Source organism: Macrobrachium rosenbergii, chromosome 1 (genome assembly GCF_040412425.1).
Source record: "Macrobrachium rosenbergii isolate ZJJX-2024 chromosome 1, ASM4041242v1, whole genome shotgun sequence".
Classification (NCBI taxonomy): domain Eukaryota; kingdom Metazoa; phylum Arthropoda; class Malacostraca; order Decapoda; family Palaemonidae; genus Macrobrachium; species Macrobrachium rosenbergii.
Genome location: NC_089741.1, coordinates 18,404,099 through 18,428,656, shown reverse-complemented (window position 1 = coordinate 18,428,656; position 24,558 = coordinate 18,404,099). Strand labels below are relative to the sequence as shown.

The 24,558-nt window shown below is 39.4% G+C and overlaps 1 protein-coding gene across 2 annotated transcripts in view; it reads right to left on the bottom strand.

Moving 5' to 3' along the window:
- Window positions 1-24,558, bottom strand: part of LOC136838659 (uncharacterized) — a 178,124-nt gene that overhangs the window by 27,613 nt on the left and 125,953 nt on the right. For both annotated transcript variants that reach the window (XM_067104121.1, XM_067104037.1), the window contains exons 2-3: window positions 21,249-21,376; window positions 6,282-7,526 (exon numbers count right to left, since the gene is read on the bottom strand). In XM_067104121.1, coding sequence (XP_066960222.1) covers window positions 6,282-7,526; window positions 21,249-21,369 — 1,366 coding nt within the window. In that variant the 5' untranslated portion in view covers window positions 21,370-21,376. The remainder of the gene's footprint in view (window positions 1-6,281; window positions 7,527-21,248; window positions 21,377-24,558) is intronic.

The window sequence follows — 24,558 nt, the reverse complement described above, 5'->3', positions numbered from 1 at the left end:
GTAAGGACTCCCTCCCCCCTCCCTCCCTTGTCCGAGAAAGCATACACGGAAACCAGGGTAAGTAGAGAGAGAGAGAGAGAGAGAGAGAGAGAGAGAGAGAGAGAGAGAGAGAGAGAGAGAGAGAGATGGCCATAAATCAAAGAGGGATGGCGTTAGCCCCAAAAGAGAGAGAAAGAAAGAGAGCGCACCAGATATTGGAAATTCCCAGGAACTGAAGATATTGGTGGGGGGGGGGGGTGGCCAAGTAACATTAAAGTTTGAATCTGATCTTTCAAAAAGTGATGCGCCAGGAAACGGATGAAAGGCCGAGGGGTACACACGGAGGAGGGGGTGGTAAGGTAGGAGAAATAGCCTGCTGGTTCAAAGAGGGGGAAAAATAGGAAATGTGAAATAATTTTGAACACTGAAATATATATATATATATATATATATATATATATATATATATATATATATATATATATATATATATATATATATATAATCATAAACTGAAAGGTAATTATTTGACCTGGGTCAAGTTAAGAAGTTTGACCAGTAGAGGAGGTTAGGTGACCGAAAGAAACGGGGTCACAAAAAAAGAGAGAGAGAAAAAAGGCAGAAAGCAATGCAGCTACTGACCACATGGTCAGCTCCTTAAAAACAGCCTATATCGCAAGGCAACAGCAGGCTGTACTCCTGTACCGGTCAAAACTAAACATAAAATAATTAAAATGTTAAAAGGCTCTACAATCTTAATATCACGTGTATTATTTTGCCACAGCAGCAGGCGCCCATGCAAATGGCGTAACACGTATTCCAGTTTTGGATAATCAAGACAGGTTTCTAACGCACAGTAGTAATTTCTATACACGATCAAGGCATATGTTATAAGTGGGCTCAAGTGAGTTCTCAAAGACGAGACAAAGATATACCTTCATATCTGCGCTACTGACCTCGACCAACAATCCCACATTTATCGACGAGATAAAATATACACTAGTACCTGTCAGAAAGCACCAGCTATCAACACGATACTAAATAATCAATTTTAAAGCGAAAATACACAAGAGGCAACGAAACTCCGCCAGTTAATCCGACGTACACAAGGTAACGGGATCGCATATTAAGATTTTCTCTTTGAATTTTTTCTCTCTACCTACATTCCAATCCGACCCCGACCTCCTCTACCTTACTACATTGCGTCGTTTGCCTTCGTCGGCTTTCGAGGCGTATATGCGTAACAGCTGTTCCGGATTCCTTACTACATACAGTTCCACAATTCATTGCGCCTACTAAATATTGTCTTAAGACCTATCAACGTTATTCAAGACAAATCAGAGTTCCTAACCTTATGCAATTAGAGATCTTAGTTCCACACTTGATGATACTAAGGAAGGGAAAGTTTCACCTGTTATGGAATCTGGAAAAAAAAACTACGAGAAATTGTCTTAGATTTTACGAGAATTAAAACAGTTCCTAGGCATTATGGAATTGCAGAGATCACTGTTTCATACTTTATGGAAGCTACATGGAAAATTTCAGACGTACGTGAAGTTAGGAGAATTGATTCTGGACTTTGTGATCCATAAAGACAAAACTGTTCAAGACTTTATGGAAATGAAGATACCATAGTTCCAAACTTTACGAATACGGAGGAAAGAAAGCAGTTTCACAGAGGAAAAAAAAGCTTCACTTACGAAAACTAAAGAGAAAATACACCTTGTTCAACGAAAACGAACTTTAAACAGACTCACACAACCTGGAATCTACAGAGACAATAGTTCCAGATTTGACAGAAAAAATTAAAGTTTCACAGTTGGAGGAAAAAGTTTCACACTTCAGGAAAACTGAAGAGAAAATACTTCCTTGCTCCTGAATAATTAAGTATATGTAGTTCCACACAATCTGGAATCTTAAAAGGTAATAGTTCCAGACTTTATAGCAACTTATATTAGACCAGCCTTGTGCTGGCACGGGCTCTTGCTCTAAGGAAGCCTGTAAGCTGCAACCTGAGATAAATTCCAGTTTCAAATATGATGAAAACTAAAGAAAAAACAAAGTGCAATATCTTTTTAGATCCTAAGGGAATAAAAAAGTACATTACTAAACATTCCAAGCTGTAGTTAAACCAAAGACAATAACTGTTCCGCACTTAATGATCTCTAAGCAAAATGAGCGGGAGCACTAGCGGGGATACATGATAATGTTGACCGTGAAAAAAGCAGCAAACTTGTAAAATTTATCAAAATTTCCGAGTGAATATTAATCATTATTCAACTCTGATCAACGCCAATGAAAATATGAAATGACCAAATGAGAACGAATCCATCATGACTTGGCAGCATCGTAAACACCTTGACAGAGGTTTTCTACCATTAAACAGGTATCACTGTGTTGGGTGACTTATCTTGTATACATATTTTCATGCATGTGTACGCAATGTATGCACTGCTATCGAAAACAAGTAAAAGTTTCTTCGGCGCAATCGAGTTTTCCGTACAGGTGCTACTGCGTATAATCAAGGCCACCGAAAACTGATCTATCTTTCGGTGGTCTCGGTGTAATATTGTATGCGCCGAGGCCCATGAAACTTTAACCACGGCAACATGGTGGCCTATCCTATATCGCTGCCAGAAACACAATTATGGCTAACTTTAACATTAAATAAAATAAAAACTACTGAGGTTAGAGGGCTGCAATTTGGTATGTTTGATGATTGGAGGCTGGATGATCAACATACCAATTTGCAGCCCTCTAGCCTGGGTAGTTTTCAAGATCTGAGGGCGGACAGAAAAAGTGCGGACAGAATAGTGCGGACGGACAGACAAAGCCGGCACAATAATTTTTTTACAGAAAACTAAAAACCTTGATCGTGACGGGAAAGATAAAAACTCGGAGAAATGCATTACTTTTGATCCTCGAAATTCGTTCTCAGACTTTCCACTTAAGCTTGTTCAACACATGAACACTGTATCACATTTATAAAAGGGCATAACAGGTTTTTTTTTTCTTTTTAAGGAAGACCTAAAGAGAGTGGATATTGCAATAAAAATTACATACAGTAAGTGGAACTCCACACCTCGCCATACCGCTAGGTGTCAAGTTAAGACATTACTTCTTTGTTGAATATTAGTAAGCAAAATTAATTAAATTTACGTGCTTTTTCATCCACTTTATGGTATTTAAAACCACGTTCATTAAGTAACTGAAAATATAGAAAGGCCCAGCGCATTGTTAATTTACGGTTTGTTACCATATCAGCACATTTATTGAAAAAACTCCAACCAGTGGCAATGATGAGAGAGAGAGAGAGAGAGAGAGAGAGAGAGAGAGAGAGAGAGAGAGAGAGAGAGAGAGAGAGAGAGAGAGGACGAACTGTGATCTTTAGCCTCAAGACCGTTTTACATTGACCTCGAGCCAATCTTCAGTTAGGCCTGCTCGGAAGGGCATTAACGGTACACGAATTAGACGATGCGAAGATTACACACTTCTTGAACGTCACCCCGACGTATAAAAAAAAAATCGACCTTCGCTCGACTAATGTGCTCTCGGGCATGGTGCGTCCGTGTGTTTGTGCTTCCGCGGGGCACCCAAGTGAACTAGATATTGATCCAACTTCAAAAGGTGGCTCTAAGGACGTACGGAAATGAAATACGAAACCTCCAAAATCCACGGAGGCAAAATGGTCCACCCCCTTTCCTCATTTGGAAGGGAGATGGCTTTTTCCAACTCCGTTAGCATCCCTTCACAGATCAAAAGATACACCGCAAAGAACCTCTTTCCCTCGGAAATATTCAAAGGTCTCTGCTTCGTCACTCCCCATTATACCCAGAGCCCTTTCTTTTTTTTTTCTTCTTCTTCCTAAGAATTCTGACTCCGTTCCATTAGCATTCTATGGATAAGTTATTTGGGAGAAAATGGGCCCTGTCTTAAAAAGAAACTTGAAGTTTCTGTGGCGAATAACCAATGGTATTTCACAAAAATGTAATGACACTTATCATCACTTTTTTAAAGATGGTTAAAAAACTACTTTACGCAATAAAAAGATTTCCCTGTAAGAGGAGAGGCAGCAACTTCATTATAAACCCTAACACTATCTAGAGCACTTACTACTTAAAAGTCTTCTAAAGATTTCTTGGTATTTCTCGTGATCCTGCAACAACCGTATTTGGCATATATGATGCAACCTGCACCCGGAAATTCATACCTACGCAGACATTCCACGGTTCCTCCTTGCGCCATTTTAAACATACTGGTTTTACCGGAGTTTGGCAACTGACACACTTGACTAGAAACCAGCTTTCCACGGCGCCTAAGACCTACGAGCCGATTTCGTTGAACAGATTGACCCTAGAATGACTTTTTAACCTCGAAAGAGGGAACAGACCAAAAACTACCTGCAAACTTCCTTCGTGATGATGAACTTACAATTATCTTCCTCTTGGCATCTGACCTACAAAAATAAACGCTACTTAATGCGAAGCGTTACTACGTTTGTATACAAATGGGTTCTTCCTATTTCTTGCCTTGCCAGGTCCTGGAAGAGCCGGGGGTTACCTTCTAGGAAAGAGAGAGAGAGAGAGAGAGAGAGAGAGAGAGAGAGAGAGAGAGAGAGAGAGAGAGAGAGAGAGAGAGAGAGAGAGAAACCGGTACCCATTTGTAACGTCAACCAATAAAAACACATTCTCTCAAAAGGTCCTTGCCCGGGGGAATCCTTATTCGAGTTCTTCCTCTGAAATATTTTCGACCTTGATAAACGGGGTGAGTTTTGAACCGTTTACAACACCGATCTCTCATCAAGTTCATGAACCCATCTGATCTAGAAGTCTCGTTGAATTCGGGTTGTTTTCAACCTTCAGACTCAGGTAAGCTATAAATGAATTATATGTATCAGAGTTAACCCTAACGTTAATTACTTAGATAAAGGGGTCTGAAATCTTGAAACTTTTTTTCCTCGCTGAATGTCTCCAGGAGAACTTCTGCAGTTTCTGATCTTGTAATCTAGTTTTGAGATTTCTCAATCTGGTTTCCTTTTGTAGTCTTCAAACATTTTCATGTGAACGCCAAGGGAGGGAAGGGTTCTGAAAAGTTTCCGATCTCGAGCTCTGCACTAGAGACAAACGTTTCCACTTCGAAATCTTGTTTTGCAAAGTAATCACCTTAGAAAAAGTAAGATAACATTTGCATAATCGTCGTAACGATCATATCTGACGCTGAATCAATTTACATGAGTAAACGCACTGCTCTATCGTATTTTCTAGTAAAAAGTAAAAACAGTTCTATTAGTATAAGCACGAAACATAACAAAACTGCTATTTTTGATTGCATTATAAATTAGTTATGGTAATTGTTATAGGAATAGATTTACAATAAGCTTAACACACGCGCACACACTCGTTCACTCTCTCTCTCTCTCTCTCTCTCTCTCTCTCTCTCTCTCTCTCTCTCTCTCTCTCCACACACACACACACACTCACACACACACCCATGCTGTTCTTATTTCGTTCTAGGACACCAGAATCCTGCATAACTACAAAGTATCAACATTATCAAATACAATTTAAATATTCGAGGCTCTGTCTACTATTCCCAAGTGTTTTGGAAAAATGGTAAAAACAAACACTTACAGGTAACGCTAACATGAACATAAAATGGCTGAGCCCTTTGATTGGGGTGCACCATACGAAAACAATTTCGTTCATGTTCGTATTCTACACGGATAAAGGAAAAGGGGAAATCAAGAGAAATGTATACACACATGCTTATCCTTAGCCTACGCCTGTCAACAGGATGCTCTGAAATACAGGCTTTTCCAGTACAACGGTCCATAGATGCTGCTGCATGCTGTTTGAAGGAGCGTACCACATTCATTTCTAGATCATAGTCCATCAAGGCAGGGTAACCATGCAACAAAATCGAAGAGAGAGCAGTTACAAAGGGCATACTCGAGCAGTTGAGGGCACATTGTTAAAACTATGCAGTAAAAGGTAAGACGAGGTAATGCAATCCACAGGAGCATGGTAAAGAACCAAAAGGCCAGGTACTGTACAGGAGGTCTTTACAGTAGATATTCTCGTTGATATCTATCGGTGGTTGGTTTGCGGGGATGTGATGCAGCGACAGGAATGACTGGAGGATGTGTGAAGAGAGCTAAGACCAGGAGGTGGTAGCGGGAAGAAATGGCTTCTCAGTCTGAGTGTGTGTGTGTATGGAGTAGTACTTCTACCACCTCGTCATCATTAGCCATTAAAGAACGTCGGGGTTCCCCCATGCACACCTGCTTTTAGGACTAAGGTTACCTGCTTGACCTTGCGGTGGACGCTCGCGCTCTTGGCTGGCTGCGCGAACCTCGGGTCCCCTTCGGGGGAAGGTGTAGGGGTCATATCTCGACGGGAGCTCGCGTACTCGAGGGGCCATTGGATGATGGTGAGGAGGAGGAGGAGGAGGATGATGCAAGTTACCTGCTGGTGCCTCGTTGCCCGTCTGCGGATGGTGGTAGAGGGCGCGACGGAGATGCATGGCCTCGTCCATCATCATCTCCTCGGGAAGCTTATAGTGCTGGTATGCCGAGTAATAATTGGCATCGTACCCTTCGGGGTACATCTGGTACTGGGACCTCATCATGCTGTCTTGGTCAAACAAAAGGGCAGTGTCCTTTGCTCCTTGGCGGGTGTCCAGAGCGTCATATTCAGTCAAGGACGGGTTGTAGTTGGGATGGGGGTAGGGCGGAGGATTGTTAGGCAAGGAATGGTGGTCTGGGGGGGCATGCGGCTCAGAAGCAAGGCTCTTGGGACCGTCTGCAGCAGAGGTGTTATGGATGGTGGAAGGATGGCCTGGAAGGAGGGAAGATGAACCTTGGTGGGACATTTTGAGCAAACTGGTATTTTCACCGGCGTTAGATGAAGATGAGGATGAAGGGAATAATGATGATGATGTTGGTGAAGATGGCAACGATGCCAAGGGTGACATCAAATTGACATCCTCGGGAGAAGAGGGCATTGTGTTATCATTGGCACGAAGGGCCCCAGAGGAGGTCATATGAAATCCTTCAGGAGGTCCGCGAAGGACTCCCTCGCTATAGCTACTCTCCATCATCAGGTTGGGGTCCCTCGGTCCGGACTGAGCGAACGCCTTGGTTAGGCCTTTCTCCGGAGCCCCCGCCCCGATCAGCCCGCCCTCGCTTGAGAGGAAGCTGACGTCATCATCGTGTTGGGGAAGGGCAGACAAGGGCTCTCTGAAGGAGACGCCCCCAAGAGCCTTTCGGGCACTATCAAATCTAACGAGGCTGCGCGAATCGGAATCAGTGCTGTCGACTGTTATGGCACTACCTTGATGCGTCGTGTTGCTGTCTTCCGCCTGAGCAGAGACCACATGCTCCTGCGCCTGCGCCGCCGCCGCCGCCGCCGGAGGCTGTGTGAGGATATCGTTCGTGGAAGTTGGGCCATCTCCGTCCTGATCTAGGGGCGGCAGGATCCGACCAGCGGAGGCCCCGGGTCCTAGGACGTCTGACACTTGGCTTCCGTTGGTTGATCGGCCTCCAGGTACTGAAGGAGGGAAAGGCAGGGATTAGTACACAAATGACAAACAAGTGAAATAAATGATAATTTGATTATGGGGCAAATACCATGGAACATGTTTTCTTACGTGACTATAATGGTGTCATTAAAAATCACGCGAGAGAGATTTTGTCGTTGCCGACACATATCAAAATACAGAAACACTAAGAAACCTAAATACAAGAAGCCACGATAATAAAAAGACTAAAAACACAAAATGTTTACCGAATCACAAGAGAAAGATTAACACTGGAGATACGAAAGACCAGAACTGCGTTTAGGAGGAAAAATGAACAGAGGAAAATAACGAAGAGGAATCAGGATGGAACTACCAATGAAAAACTGCCGAGAGGATGTTGTATCCAGGAAAGCACACCTGCAAACACTTAATATTGTGAGGAAAAAGAAAGCTGAGAGGCGAGATGAAAGAGGAAGGATTCCAATGAGATGAACTGGCGATTGCAGAACTAAATTAGTTCTAGGCCCTGCATCGCAGCAAATTACTGGGGATCACGAGGATGATGGCAATCTGCAAAGAAATTACTGTTTCTAAGCTAACGTGGGAAAAAACAAAACTGATTACGAAAGATCTGGAATAGTTCACTCAAAAATGTTTTGAGCTCACCTAATATACAACCTTGCTGCGCTCGCACAAACTTTTTTCTTTTTTCTGAACTTCTAATGTCTAAAATACTTGAAATTAGATATAACGGCACAGCTAAATAATTTATGACAGGTTTATTAAAAAATGTGAAAAAAAAATGACCAGTAATGAGGTCAACTTCAACTCTAAACCTAATATCCGTAATGTTACGATCATCTACGAAGTTGGACTATCAGACTTCGCGAAAAGAGAGCAGTAATGTGGGCTTTCAATATTAGGCTAGAGAGGATGCGGGCTCATAAAGATATCATAAATATTCCAAATACAGGTATGACTCATGGCTTCTCACCTTGTTGCCCACTCTGCTCTGGTTTATCATTTGAGACAATGTCACGCGAGTGCATTTTCGAATATATTTTAGCACTGACTGATGGATTGAAAAAAATTTGGGATTGCAATTGCTAAGGCCACTGAAGCTGAAATTTTCTATTCTTTTAAAAATCTTCTTGTTACTACCTACAGAAAATTCACAATATTCAAGACAAGAATATACACACTCAGCAGACCAGCTTCTGCCTTGCCATTATTGACTGAATATGGTCAAAGGAAAGTACCTTTAGCATTGTGTGTTTAAGAAGTCCTCCTCATATAATAAAAAAATAACTCAAAAGCTGTCGAGTTGATTCTCACTGCATATATTAGCCAACCTATATTTTCCATTTGTATCTACTAACAACAAGCGACCCTCAGGTACTCTCGAGTCATCCGATTACATAAAACTTCTACAAAATTTCTGAGTAACAGTTTTTGTTATAAGTTGATACATAATTAATGCTGCCCTTATTCATTAAGCACAAACACGCAGGACTCCTGTGTTTGCTGCATTGGGCAAGGTTTGGCGACAACCTGTTAAGAGATGCCTGAATACGTACTCAAGGGACACCGCCCTTAGGTGCTGTTCTCTGCCCTCGGTTAATTGGGAGAAACTTGAAGCCACGGTTCCAGATTGAAGCCACCAGTTTTTGAGAAGTTAGAAATTTTCAAATGCAAATTTAAAATGATGTTCATATTAGACACCATCAAAGTAAACTTCTATCAAGGAAAAAAGGAAGTGTAATTAATCAGTAACAAACCTTTTGGACACTGCAGTACTACGTCATTCGAAGCATTATTTTTAAAATATCCCATTCAACTTACAATTCACTGATAAGCATTCTCTTTTATAAAAGCCAAGAAGTGAGTTTCCCATAACACCGCAGCTCGAAAACCTAAACCATTTATCTTGTTAACGCCGCACATGGATAATCCTAAAATTTGCAAACAGGGTTAAAAGAATATTAATCAAACACGATGAATACATCATAAAATAATGATTCAAGCACTCTCACTGCCAAAGACTTTTGTTTTGTTTTCAGTTTTCGGCCTCATTGGGAATATTCAGATATTTCACGTTGACTACCAAAACAAAATTTTCGCTGATCCTCATGAGTGTCTGTCTGTCTGTCTGTCTGTCTGTCTGTCTGTCTGTCTGTCTGTCTGTCTGTCTGTCTGTCTGTCTGTCTGTCTGTCTGTCTGTCTCCCTCGCTCTCTGCAAGCACAACCACAACATACGAGCCCATGCACTTGCAAATCTTACACAATGAATTATATCCTGTGATGGCCTGCGCATGTGCGTGTTTACAAATGAGAGAGAGAGAGAGAGAGAGAGAGAGAGAGAGAGAGAGAGAGAGAGAGAGAGAGAGAGAATTCAGACAAAACACGGTAGCGTTCATCAGACTATACTATATATCTACTGCACACTCGAAAGTTATTTCGCGTCCCGACTCTGAGTTTTAGAAAGAAGCCGTGCAACAAGGTTTCATAAACTACAGCTCGTTTTCCTCCTACACAGCGCAAGCAGAGTAATAATGCCTAATAACGCTATTATTCATCTTTTTTCTCTTCACTCCACCTACTTTAGACATGCAATCCTTGTCTTTCCTTTTGCGAACAGCGTTTGTTGTTAAAAATGATGGATGTTTGCCTTCGATAAGAACGAGAAATAAAGTCTAATACAAGTGTCAGAAAGTATAAGAAAGTCTAATACATGTATGAGAAAGTATAAGAAATAAAATGTGACACAATAACGCAAATTAAGAAATGAAATGTGACATAACGCAAATTAAGAAATGAAGTCTTACACAATAACATGGTATAAGAAATGAAATTCACACAATAACGCATAATAAGAAATGAAGACTTACACAATGACGCAGTATAAGAAATGAAACTTCACACGACGTAGAATAAGACTTCAGAAGTCTGACAAAATAACGCTAGTTAGTCTAAGCCGTAAAATGAAAACTCATATAATGCAGAAAACGGCAGATGCCAGGTAGAGCATTTGATAGTTTGGGAGAAATCATGTTAAAAAATACGCCATCTCTTAGCTAATAATGCAGAAATCCTACGTCTCATTAAATCTAATTTGCAGTGAAACGTAGTTCCGTTAATTAATTTTGACCCCCAAAAAACAATAATAAAAATAAACAAGTAAAAAATGCGCCGAGGTTTCTTCGGCGCAATCGAGTTTTCTGTACAGCTGCTACAGCGTATAATCAAGGCCACCGAAAACAAATCTATCCTTCGGTGGTCTCGGTACAATGCTGTCTGAGCCACGGCTCGGTGGTGGCCTATCCTATATCGTTGCCAGAAGCACGATTATGTCTAACTTTAACCTTATATAAAATCAAAACTACTGAGGCTAGAGGGCTGCAATTTGGTATGTTTGATGATTGGAGGGTGGATGATCAACACAATAATTTGCAGCCCTCTTGCCTCGGTAGTTTTTAAGATCTGAGGGCGGACAGAAAAAAGTGAAGGCGGACAGAAAAAAGTGAGGACGGACAGACAAAGTCGGCACAATAGTTTTCTTTTCAGAAAACTAGAAACTGCTGTCTTGTAATGAATTTTGAAGAAATAAAACGCAGTCTCAACATATTACAGAAGTAAACATATTTTTCCTAATCTTGAAAAGAAGCCAGTGTCATCATTCATATATTTACAGTAATGAACGCCATATTTTTTACTAATTTAATTAATATATCACCTGACTAATATTTCTAAAAAATTACGTTTCTTGAGCAATTTTGTTGAAAGCTTAGCATCTTTTCCATGAAAACTTTTCTCATTTTGTAGATAAAATCTCTTCGCTAACTTTGTCGTTTAACCAATTTTGGAGAGGAAACGGTTATGTAACCTTGTAAGTTCTCAACTAATTTTGAGAAAAAAAAAAATCTCTACTAGTTGTCTAAAAAAAAAAAAAAATTGAAAAACAGAAAAAGCCCCTATCTAGTTTTACAGCTTTTTGACAAAAGCTACTGAAAAACGTTGCCGTCTCGAGTATTTTTGCAGAAAAACACACATAGTTATATCGATTCTTGACCAAGTTTGCAGAATAACAGCTGTCTCTCAACTAATCATACTTCTTGACTAATTTTGCAGAAAACTAATGTCTGTTGACTAATTCTGCAAAAATGTGGGGGTCTCATGACTTCGAGTAAATTTGCCAAAATAATTTCTAATCTTGCAACTAATAGCAACGCCCCGTCACTAGATTGGCATCCAAAAATAAGTAGAGCCCTCTTAAGTATTTCTTCTTTACTCAAAGCGACCATCTGAACACGGAACTGATTCCTTGCCGCGAAAATTCACTCGATTCTGGCAACTCTACGAGTCTCGTCCTCATTCCGCTGCAAATTTAAGCACTTGCAATGTGTAATAAAGAGAGAGTCGTAAAAAATAGGCTATGTATGGTCATGCGTACTCGTACTTCCGTTAACTGGCACAATTCACAATGCATGAGAGCAACTCTCTCTCTCTCTCTCTCTCTCTCTCTCTCCATTAATACACCCACGCAGCCTCTCTTTTCTCACCTCATTAATGTATGCAGTATTCTCTCTCCCACCTCTCTCACCCTACCCACGCACAGCAAAAGCTCTCTCTCTCTCTCTCTCTCTCTCTCTCTCTCTCTCTCTCTCAACACAATACGCCCACGCGTCCGTGAATAAAGCGTATACAGTTATTCATAATGAATGAATAGTCAAACAATTAACGACAGCACAAACAATATGTCTGTCAACTTGAAAAACGACACGAACATGCTTCCACAGTAATGTAGGTAAAAATAATTAAGAGGTAAAAAATGGATTTTTGACAACGTTATGCAAATTGCCAGGGGAGAAAACCCAGGAATTTGCTCAGAATTTGCGCAAATGGAAAAACGAAAAATTGAACGAAAGTTTTTTATAACCTTGAACCTCCATAGCCTGTTTCCAGAGAGAGAGAGAGAGAGAGAGAGAGAGAGAGAGAGAGAGAGAGAGAGAGATAGAGAGAGTGTTTCACCCCTGTTGTGTTGAGGAATGCCTTGCTGAGAGCAACCTCCCTTTTAATTATCATATGGTGGTTCATATTTCAGCACAGCACTTTCTCTCTCTCTCTCTCTCTCTCTCTCTCTCTCTCTCTCTCTATAGAAAGACAAAAAATGGTAAAATGGGTAATAACGAATGAGCCCAGATTGTTCCCTCTTCGTAAGGGCTCCAACTCGAGATGTCTCGAAAGTGTGGCAAGCGAGCCACATGCTTTACATCCAAAATTAACCGATTGATTTTTGAGAGAGAGAGAGAGAGAGAGAGAGAGAGAGAGAGAGAGAGAGAGAGAGAGAGAGAGAGAGAGAGAGAGAGAGAGAGGGGGAGGGAAAAATTCTTCTTCGACCTACCGATAACACCTAACGAGCTCTGAAAAAGCTGGACATGGAGACGAAGGCGATAACGTTATCTGGAACAGGATATGAAAATCCGGATGGGCGGAGAAGTTTATACAACGCGTCCGCTGCACGAATTAGGGCTAACATGAATATAAATTGGCCCTTTCACTATCACACAGACACATACATACATTACATATATATATATATATATATATATATATATATATATATATATATATATATATATATATATATATATATATATATATATATATATATATATATATAGGGATAGGAATATAGAATTTAGACCAAAGGCCAAGCGCTGGATCCTATGAGGTCATTCAACGCTGAAAGGGAAACTAACAGTAAGAAATATGAAAGGTGTAACAGGAGGCAAACCTCGTAGTTGCACTGTGAGACAATTATTAGAGAGGGTGCAAAAGTCATATGGAAGATAGACATTATGAATGGAGGTACAGTAAAAGGAATGAGAGGTTGCGATTAGGGGACGAAGGGACGCTGCGAAGAACCTAAAATAGTGCCTACAGTGCACCATGTGAGGTGTACTGACGGCACTACCCTCCTACAGGGTTATATATATATATATATATATATATATATATATATATATATATATATATATATATATATATATATATATATTCCTTTACCAGGTACCTAATTCACAGTTTAGGCCAGCTCTGGCTAATGGTTTTAACAAACATGGAGCCTATACTGCTCGGTCGTTTTTTGGTAAGAGACCTCCTCTTTCTGTTTTTTCCATTACCTTCCGTTACTTCTTTCTAACGAACGCCATATTCTCTGGAAGCTTGAATTTCAAGTCAACGGCCCCTGTGGGCTTGTTCCATATGGAAAGGGTTCATGCTATAAACAATAATAATAACAACGGAGCCGATTTCCGGTCTTCCCAATGGTAAGGAAAGCATAACAAACGCTCACATACATGCTTACTGTATATGCACACACACACACACACACATATATATTACAATATAATATACACTTACACACAAAGCGTGTATACGAGAACAAGCGCGTATTCATGCCTAAGATGGTACGGCTTCAAATACTGACAGTAATCACTGTCACTCTTGCTCTCATCCATCAAGTGCTGGATCAGTGATGAATGACGAACTCACAGCGCAAGACTTCCAGTCTCAGGGCTGCTTCAGAAGTCTTGACTGAACGTTCACCAGAATCCATTTGTGGTAATTCCTTTTTGTCTGCTTTACTGATATGACGTGACTCTAACGTCATTACAACCGTTTGTTTGTGGTTCCTAACGACGGTTCTCTTTCTTGCGCAGAAAACTGAATGGGAATCTTAAAACTTCAGCACTTCAGAATATATTGTTAAATTTCAACAAGTGGCCATTGCATGCTGCACTTACAAACCATTCATCTCAGGATGAGCGATCACTGCATGCTCAATGATTATAACATAACGATGCAGAATCGTAACGGGCTGTAATGATATTTGCTGATGATGACGATGAACAAACAATAATTACCCTCTGTAATCACATATCACTATTCATGAAAGTGAAGTGAAATAGTCATCAAATATTGCAATCACACGTCACTCACCATCATATGACAAGAGATGGCCATCCAGTGGTATATGTCACTGATGACATCAATGAGAAATGATCAATGCATTTAGCAATTATATGGCATTGCTCATAACGGGGAAGAGAAGTGGTTTTATGCAATTTGCATTTATATTTCACTGATCATAGTGACGACGAGAAATGACCAATGCATGGTACGTTCAAACAATGGCGAAGAGAAATGGTCACAGTACTTGCAATTACAAGTAATCATTAGGTAAAGAAATATATCACTGGATTGCATGTTGAAATCCTATGACCCTGACATGATGAAGAGATATTTTCAATGTATGATGCAATCACTGCGCTATGATTACTGTATTTTTATCAATGTCACCGGCAGGTCACTGCAGTTGGAATCAATCAATGACCTGCAGGACACCAGGTAACCAAGGTGCCATTCGGCCACTGGTGCTTCTGTCATGTCAATAGAAACTGATGGACCGAATGATACCTTCAAAAACACACCCGGAAATAACTCTGTTCGCTAACAGGCAACGTTGGACGCTGTTCGAAGTTTTCCAAAGACTTCACAGGTGTCATTATTCGTTGGTGAACCAGTTAGGCTGTGCTATATTGTCCAATACAGAACAATGTTGATAGACCATAAGAGTAACGATGGCCACATTGTATCCAAAACACGACAATGTTGACAGAGGAAGGTAGTACGATCAGTGCTAATCCACCCAATACAAAATTACTGAGTGACAAAATTAGTTACTCCAAAACTACTCTCCTCAAAATTGGCTCCAAATTACAGACGATGCTGCTCAATCACAGGTTAATGTGATTTAGTGAGGAAACTTCGGCAGTGTCTGAACCGGACTGATTGCCTGTCGGAAAATTTGTGCAGCGTCACAATTCTCTAATAAGAGAGATAGCGGTTTGCGTCGAGTTTGCTTTTATTTTTTTAGAGCAATACCGGAAGCGGTTTGGCCACCTGCAGAAGAGCCCCTGCAGGCATCAGTATCATCATTCTTCATTGATGAGGCAATTCGCCTTCTATTTGCGATAGGCGGTTGTTCTTGCAAGTATATTAAGGACGGCTAATGATTAGATTAAGCCTGCTGTGGACCTTTGAACTCTATCAAACCAATAAAGGCCAGAACCAGGATATTATTAAGAGTTATTTGCTGACCAACACTGAAACAACCGACGATACTAATTCAGCAAAAATACATCGTCTTGTTTTTCTGTGGACCTCTTCCTTTCCTTCATATTAAGTATACCTTAGTTTAACCAGACCACTGAGCTGATTAACCGCTCTCCTAGGGCTGGCCCGAAGGACTAGATTTATTTTACGTGGCTAAGAACCAATTGGTTACCTAGCAACGGAACCTACAGCTTACTGTGGAATCCGAACCACATTATGATGAGAAATGAATTTCTATCACCATAAATAAATTCCTCTAATTCTTCATTGGCCGGTCGGGGAATCGAACGCTGGGCCAGCAGCGTGCTAGCTGAAAACTATACCCCCCCACAACGAGGAACTAAAATACTAGGAACGTTTTACAATGGGCGCTCAAGCTCAATCCTCGGTTAAACTCATTCTGCTGACAGAGGAGAGAGAGAGAGAGAGAGAGAGAGAGAGAGAGAGAGAGAGAGAGAGATTCCTTGAATCAAGTTAGAAGAAGAGTTAGGAACCTTCTTTCTTTGCAGTATTACACTATAAATACTTACACATATATACAGTATATACAAATACAAGATTTGTATTAAGCCTACCTCGCTTCTCACTACGCAGAAGGCATCAGTTTCACAAGGCTTTATTCTATGACGGAAAGAGGTAAATGTTACTTTTGTTATATAACATTTTTTTTATCGGACTTTCCACAACGTGGAAAAAATGAATCGATTAATCAATAAATTAATCGGACTAAAGTGGAAAATTATTATACTGCCATTCGATTCGGTCTCTCGAATGAAAAAAATATATATCAAATTTTCAGGAATTGACATAAACGGGTCTCAGTCAGTCCAACCAAGGTAAGCATTGTCGAGATTCAATGTACGGTCTCTATCTCTCTCTACAAACACACGTTTTATATGTGTATATATACTGTATATGAACATCTATACATACACATATACACACATATATATACATATATATATACTTAAGTGTATGTACGCGTGTATGTATGTGCTCACTTTCCCCAGAATGTTTGTTTTACTTCATATTAACATCAATCGTAAATCTACAAAAACAGACGCAAAATATGCACAATTCCCCAACTACATCAACTGCAAGAACAATGGCTTTAACTTGAGAGGATCAAAGATTTCAAGACCAGAGACAGGAAACTTATCATAACACGTGGCTTTTGGATTCAATAAATGAGAATTAGCAGAAAGAGGGAAATCCACAAGTGATTTAATTTCCATTGCCAAATTTGGCTCTATACAACTTTTGCTTGAGTAGGATTTCCTGCGAGTTATCAGTACAGCACCCAAATGACATTCGGGTCCTGGCCGAGACAGATGCACTTATTCTCTTTGGGTGCAAGTTGTTTTTCAGGTAGAATGAATGAGATATGAATGGGCATTCGTGGCTTATCAAATACGAACGTACGCATATTTACATAAAGCTCACCATACGCACTATATCAGAAACAAGGTCAGGTTTCCTGAAAACCTCCATTGTGTCTCTTGAATCGGATAGTTTACCATGTACCTGGTAGTCAGCTGACTGTGTTGGGTCGTAGCCAGGGAGGAGAACAGGACTGGGCTAGCAGCCTCATCTCCAAATAACTGCTGGAAACCGGAAGATTAACATTCTCTAAGGGGTATTACTCACATTTTTATCTATTTATTAACCTATTTATTTTTTCTTTTTTAGTGAGTGGGATCTCTTCTTTCTGCCTTTCCCTTTGCAGCCTCTTATTTCTTCCTAATGAACACCATATTCTTTGGAAGCCTGAATTTTAAGTCAATGGCCCTTGTGGGCTTGTTCCATATGAATCGGGTTCATCCGCTGAATAATAATAATAATAATAGGCTTATGTGTGTGAACTAATATACATAAACGATGATAATTTTGGCTATTGGTATTTCAACGCAGCAAAACGCAATGCTGAACAAAACACTGAGAACCATGACTAAATCACAATATCGAACTTCCTGATTAAATGAAGAACATTATAAAGGCGTAACCCCACTACAAAAGATGCCGTCAAAATCTTTAGGCACTTACGAGGAAAGATCTCGCAGCAAATCAACTTCAACCAATGCAAACAATTAATTTTAAGGCTAAGTAAACGATATTTAGGAATTTTTTAGGTGACATGTACTCTGTCAGTTTTGCATGTTCCAAAACCTTTTCTCTACGGGGTCTATTCACAGGTTTTAAACTATTTCTAAGTACAACTTAAAACCATTGAGCTACAGATCCCATCACATAGAACTTCAAGTATTTTAGAGAGAGAGAGAGAGAGAGAGAGAGAGAGAGAGAGAGAGAGAGAGAGAGAGAGAGAGAGAGAGAGAGAGAGAGAACTTGCTCATATTAAGTTTTTCCATTCAGATTTGACATTTTACCTGAATAGAGGCTCCCCTACTCTCGGGGAGAGTAACTAAACTATCTCGTCGAGGCCTTCTCCTACGTGGATTAGACATTATCCGATTATCCGTAGCAGTGTTTCAAAAGTAATTAGATCTGACCTAACTTTAGAATAGGACACCAGGCGCCAAAACAAGTTAGAATTGCTCTCTGTATTGGGTTAAGTTAGATGACCGGTGCCATCGTATCTCAGCCGCACAGAGAGAGAGAGAGAGAGAGAGAGAGAGAGAGAGAGAGAGAGAGAGAGAGAGAGAGAGAGAGAGAGAGAGTGTCTGATAGTTACCCCATTTCCTGAAAAATCAAATGGCTCTATGGTAAACACAAGAGAGGTCTAGCGCCACTCGAGAGAGAGAGAGAGAGAGAGAGAGAGAGAGAGAGAGAGAGAGAGAGAGAGAGAGAGAGAGAGAGAGAGAGTTTAATAATTACCCCATTTCCTGAAAAATCAATTTGTCACAAGAAACTTCTAGCTAGCGCCACACACACGAGAGAGAGAGAGAGAGAGAGAGAGAGAGAGAGAGAGAGAGAGAGAGAGAGAGAGAGAGAGAGAGGCTAAAACGAACTGCTTAACGGATAATTACCAGAGTAATGTGTTGCCGCTGGATCGTTAATAAAGATCGACCGTAATACATTGCCTAACCGGTTGCGTGCGAGGCAAACTCGTTAAAGCTTGCACTAACACCGTTTGTACGTGCCGAGACGTCCGTGCTGAAGCGCGCACGGACCGGAGTGGCCCGTTAGGGTCCGTACCTTGCGTGAACTAGGCAAGTTAACTAGGCAAGTTATCTTTCGTGTAAAGCGTGTTACCGGAACCGAATTTTTTATGTAGGTTACTGTATGAGGTCACTTCAGAGCCTAAAGCAATAATTTTGTTTTAAAGTATATTTCAGTTTTTTTTAGTTATTTATTTTGTAGTTTATAGCTCTGTACCGGAAGTGTATTTTATACAAATCACTGGAATACGTCACCTTGGCCGGTTTAGTCCACGACTTCCGTTTTCGCTATTTCATCCTTGTTCTGTTTTCCGCATTTTATTATGTAATTCATCGGTTCCCTGCAGGAACTGTTATTCGACACAGGTTCCTGTAAGTCGTCATTTCTCGGACAAACCATCAAACCTCAGTTCGTTTTCTTTATTTTTATGCTTTATTTCTAATCGTCGAAACTGTTCAAATATTTAATAATAATAATAATAATAATAATAATAATAATAATAATAATAATAATAATAATAATAATTATTATTATTATTATTATTATTATTATTGGTAGCAGCATCAGCAGCAGTAGTAGTAGTAGTAGTAGTAGTAGTAGTAGTAGTAGTAGTAGTAGTAGTAGTCCCATATCATTAAAAACGACGATACCAAAACGGCGGGTCGAGACGGTAAGTCCCGACCCTAGGGACGTTACGGACAGTCCCAAGGTTCTCGTGCTTCAAAGTAAAGTATCGTCAATCGGCATACTTGTGATGAGGTCAGTGGTAAGAGAGGCTGGTCCCGGGCTGGACGACAGTAAATCACGAAACGAAGAGTTTATCATAAGTAGATTATAAGTGTTACAAAGTCTAAATTAATAGCTAACCATTGCGTTTCACACAATTATTATTATTATTATTATTACTAAGCATATACTCTCTTATAAGAAACCGGAAGGCAATGAACATGGTACAACTAAATCTACTTCATAGATTTTGGTAATAGTAACGCTAGATAATTCGCAACAATCAAAAGAAGAAAATATTAACGGTAATAAAGGAAAGGAGTGGAAATTGGCACGTGGGCAATAAATGCCAATGATTATCATTAAAGCAATACTATTGATCTTCTCTCACTTTCTCAATAATCTTTAACTTACAACTGAGAGAGTAAAGCCCAATTGCACTCCTGAGATAATTTTATCTATTTACAAAAAAAAAAAAAACTACAATATATAAAACTGAAAAAAAAACGTTCCATGTTCTGAAAACAATTGATCCAATTTTCGGCCCAACCGACCCTCTAGTATCCTTTTCGCAAATAAAGGAATGCGTTTGAGCGGCAGAGAGAGAGAGAGAGAGAGAGAGAGAGAGAGAGAGAGAGAGAGAGAGAGAGAGAGAGAGAGAGAGAGAGAGAGGCCTAAAATATAAATCCCAATCCTCATGATGGTGAATCAACAGAATCCCAAGACTACTTCACCTTGAAAAAATCAAGACAGTAACACTAATTACTGAGAAACAGCATAATGGTTAATATCGACTGAAATAGAGGAGAGTTACAAGTGTGTTAAAAAAAACATTTAAGAATATAGAAACTAGGCCAAAGGCCAAGTCCTGGGACCTATGAGGTCATTCAGCTCTGAAAGGGAAATTGACAGTTGGAAGGTCTGAAAGGTGCAACCTCGCAGTTGCTCTATGAGACAATTGTTAGGAGAGGGTGGATAGCAAGATGGAAGAAAGAGAATATGAATGGAGGTAGAGTAAAAAGAATGAAAGGGGTTGTCGCTAGGGTTCGAAAGTACCCTGCGAAGAACCTAAGTGATGCCTACAGCGCACCGTGCGAGGTGCACTGACGGCACTAACCCCCTACGGAAAAAGTCTATTTAAGCAATTTTTTATCGTCAACATGAACAATCTTTGCAGTGTCAACCATAAGCAAACGTAACATTGTCAACTTAAGAGTAAACCAAATATTCCTAACAACTTGAGCAAAACCATTTTGATCTATTTTAGAGTTGTTAACTTTAAGTTTAGCAGTATTACCGGCAACTTCTTCAATCTCACCAGTATCAACTGGGTGACCAGTATAATGTCACGCTGATTGATTGTTTCATTATGGCTACTGAAACTGGCCTCACAAATCTAGGTTACAGACGCCGTAATAAATTAACATAGGAAACTAAAAAAAAAAAAAAAAATTTAATAGGAGTTTCATATGAGAAATATCTAAAAATATAGATAACTAACTAAATATATATATATATATATATATATATATATATATATATATATATATATATATATTCATACCTATTCATATATACTGTACTATCCATACATGCACACCTGCTGTACATGTCCAGTAATGTCACCCTGAGCGACCCTAGTTAAGCTTTCCCCAAATTGAGTGACTACCTATCGACTTTCCGAGATTTGGAGAAGGAGGTCACCCTCCAACAACCCTCAAGTCACTCACCGAGGACGGGTGGCTGAGGTCCAGTCAGGTCTGGCTGGTAGACGAGGTAGTGGAGTAGTATGTAGACGACAAACGCCGCTGGCAGGAAGGACAGCCATCTTTTGACCTGGAGCCAACCCATGTGGAATCTGGAAAGAATGGAAGGAAAATAATAATAATAATAATAATAATAATAATAATAATAATAATAATAATAATAATAATAATAATAATAATAATAATAATAAGTCTGCACTTCTGGAACTAGAGAGCTAAAAACTATTCTTGAATGCAAATTTTGCAGATTGTTCTGAAGAGAGCAACTTTTGGTTCTCAAATCTTTTGGGATGAAGTTGCTCCCGCCATACAGATTTCCATCCTAACTGCGACCCATCACAGTTGACCAAATGTAAATATTAAATTCAATCATATTGAAGAGCAGTCTATAAGAGTACAGGATTTTTCAGATATATATATATATAATATATATATATATATATATATATATATATATATATATATATATATATATATATATATATAATATATATATTTATACATACACAGTATATATATACATATATACATATGTTATATATATATATATATATATATATATATATATATATATATATATATATATATTTCATATATATACATACATATATATATACATATACATATATATATATATATATATATATATATATATTATATACAAATCTATATATTATAATATGAGTGTAGATAGATACGTATGTATTTACATAAGCCATCCATCCCTCTCTTTTCTATAGAGCAGAAATGCCCAAACAGTATTACTTCCTACATACATACAGCAAATACAGCTACTTCCCTTCGGAAAAACAAGGCGCGCACTTCAATTTTAGATTTATAATCCAGCTATGTTGCGAACACCTCATCCGAAATGTGTGCCTTTAAAGCGCACCTACCTTGTCTATAAAATTCAGAACAGGCTGCGGTTCCATTAAATTCTTGCATTCTATATTAAACCCTTGCTCAGGTCAGATGAAATCTTCCCATTTCAACCGTTAAATTATTTTCCAGTCTTGCAATAATACACTATATTGTCCATAAAAAAAGGTAAAAAATGCGCCCAAGTTTCTTCGCGCAATCGAGTTTTCTGTACATCGTATAATCAAGGCCACCGAAAATAGATCTTTCGGTGACCTTGGTATAATGTTGTATGAGCCGCGGCCCCTGAAACTTTAACCACGGCTTGGTGGTGGCCTGGTCTATATCGTTGCCAGACACACGGTTATGGCTAAACCTTAAATAAAATAAAAACTACTGAGGCTAGAGGGCTGCAATTTGGTGTGTTTGATGATTGGAGGGTGGATGATCAACATACCAATTTGCAGCCCTCTAGCCTCAGTAGTTTTTAAAATCTAAGGCGGACAGAAAAAGAGTGGAGAGAAGAAAGTGCGGACGGGCAGACAAAGCCAGCACAATAGTTTTCTTTTCAGAAAACCAAAAGTCCCTGCAAAGGCCACAGAAAACCTTTCCAATTCCAGCGAAGCGCAATAAAACTACAAAAACCAAACATGCTATTCATATAAAAAAAAAATTTTCGAACACAATTCCCTTTACTTTCCAGAAAACTACAATTGCAAAGTCCTCCAGACATCTTATTCGTTATGAGCTAATTTCAATTTTAAGTTCCTAATGCCTGGACAAGATAAGATTACTTCAGCTCTGCACTGAGATCGCGAATAACGCTGGAAGAGATGGCAATATTCTGCTCTCGCTCAGAATTCCCTCATCAAATTTTGGACGAGAAATCTTGACTCCCTCAAATTAATTCTCACTTTACTTTGAACAGCACATTTTATCCTTCATTAAGATTAATTTCCAGAAATGGAACTTCGCTGGTTCGTTAAAAATCATTTCCATTTTACTCTGATGAGCGGATTTTCCTTTTCAAGACCGAAATGACTTTTTCCATCATCGCATTTTCAAATCTTTAGAACTGGCAGCTCCAGAAAACAACCCGGTGTACATTCAAGGGAGCCTAAGTGCCGTAAGTGTAGATCATACCTTTGCGGTCACCCATTCAAGAAATGACTCGACCCAACGTCTCTCAACTTCCCTGATTTGACGAATAGCGGTGTAGCAAATGTGTAAGCGCCAGTAAAACCATAAATATCTAAGCATTGCTCTTACGAAGGTCAATATCAACGAATTACTACTTTTGAGTTGCAAGTTATTTTATTTTAGTCAAGACACATAATTCCATTCTCTTCGAGATTAATTAATTCTCAGCTTAACTGTCCTTCGGTTAATTGAATTCTTGAGAAGAATAAAAAAAAAACTGCATATCACTTCCGAATGCCAGTTCACTACGTCAACAAATGTATTTGCCTACTTGTTCATCTTTAATTGTTACTTCTGCTTATTATCTTACTGTTACATCTACTTGACCATACTTTACTTGGTTCGTCTTTTGATTGCTTTTTCGTACACTGGCAGATTCCGAGAAAGCTAATTACTGCCTGATCATGAGGTTTAGGCCTTAAGGCCAAGCGCTGGAACCTATCAGGTTTATTCTGAAAGCTAGTCATAACAATAAACCAGAAAGAGAAAAAAAATGACAACAACATAAACAACAGAATATAAATTTCCAGCTTTGCAATTTTCAGTTTCAATTCCACACCTCCGCAGGCCATAACTTTGTAATTGCGCCAACCACAAATATACAATTGCGTCCAAGGAATGTTTCAAATGGGTTTCCGCGATTCCTGCTGTCAAGTAAACACTATAAAATGATAGGAAAGAATTCCTTTTAATACCAGAAGACATTTTATACTTTTTCATTGAATTCTCTGGCTACTCCCAAACACACCGGTTCTCATTCGACAGGAAATTCCGTCATTTTTAGTGATATGCGTTGCGGCAATCTAAACACTTTAAAAAAATGTCAAGATGACTTCTAATTCGAAATTGAATTCCATCGTGTTACCTAACCAGAATGAGTTAAGCAAATACGTGTGACTGAATTTGCTCACAGTCCAAATAAATCTCCAGTAAAAAGTAAAAATAGACAATGATTGCACTTCCTCCCTTCTCTCCGACTAGTCACTTTCAGTTTCTGTAAGTCCAGTGACCATAAAAGTAATTCCGCCCTCCAACACTAAAGAAGAAGAAGAAGAAGAAGAAGAAGAAGAAGAAGAAGAAGAAGAAGAAGAGAGGAGGAAATACCAACCCCAGATTGCTAACCATTATTGTACGTGCGATCGGACAGCTCTCGTCAGGTGTCAACGACCTCCCTACTTCGCAGGGGAACCTTGGCGAGTCTTAATTTAAACCTGCC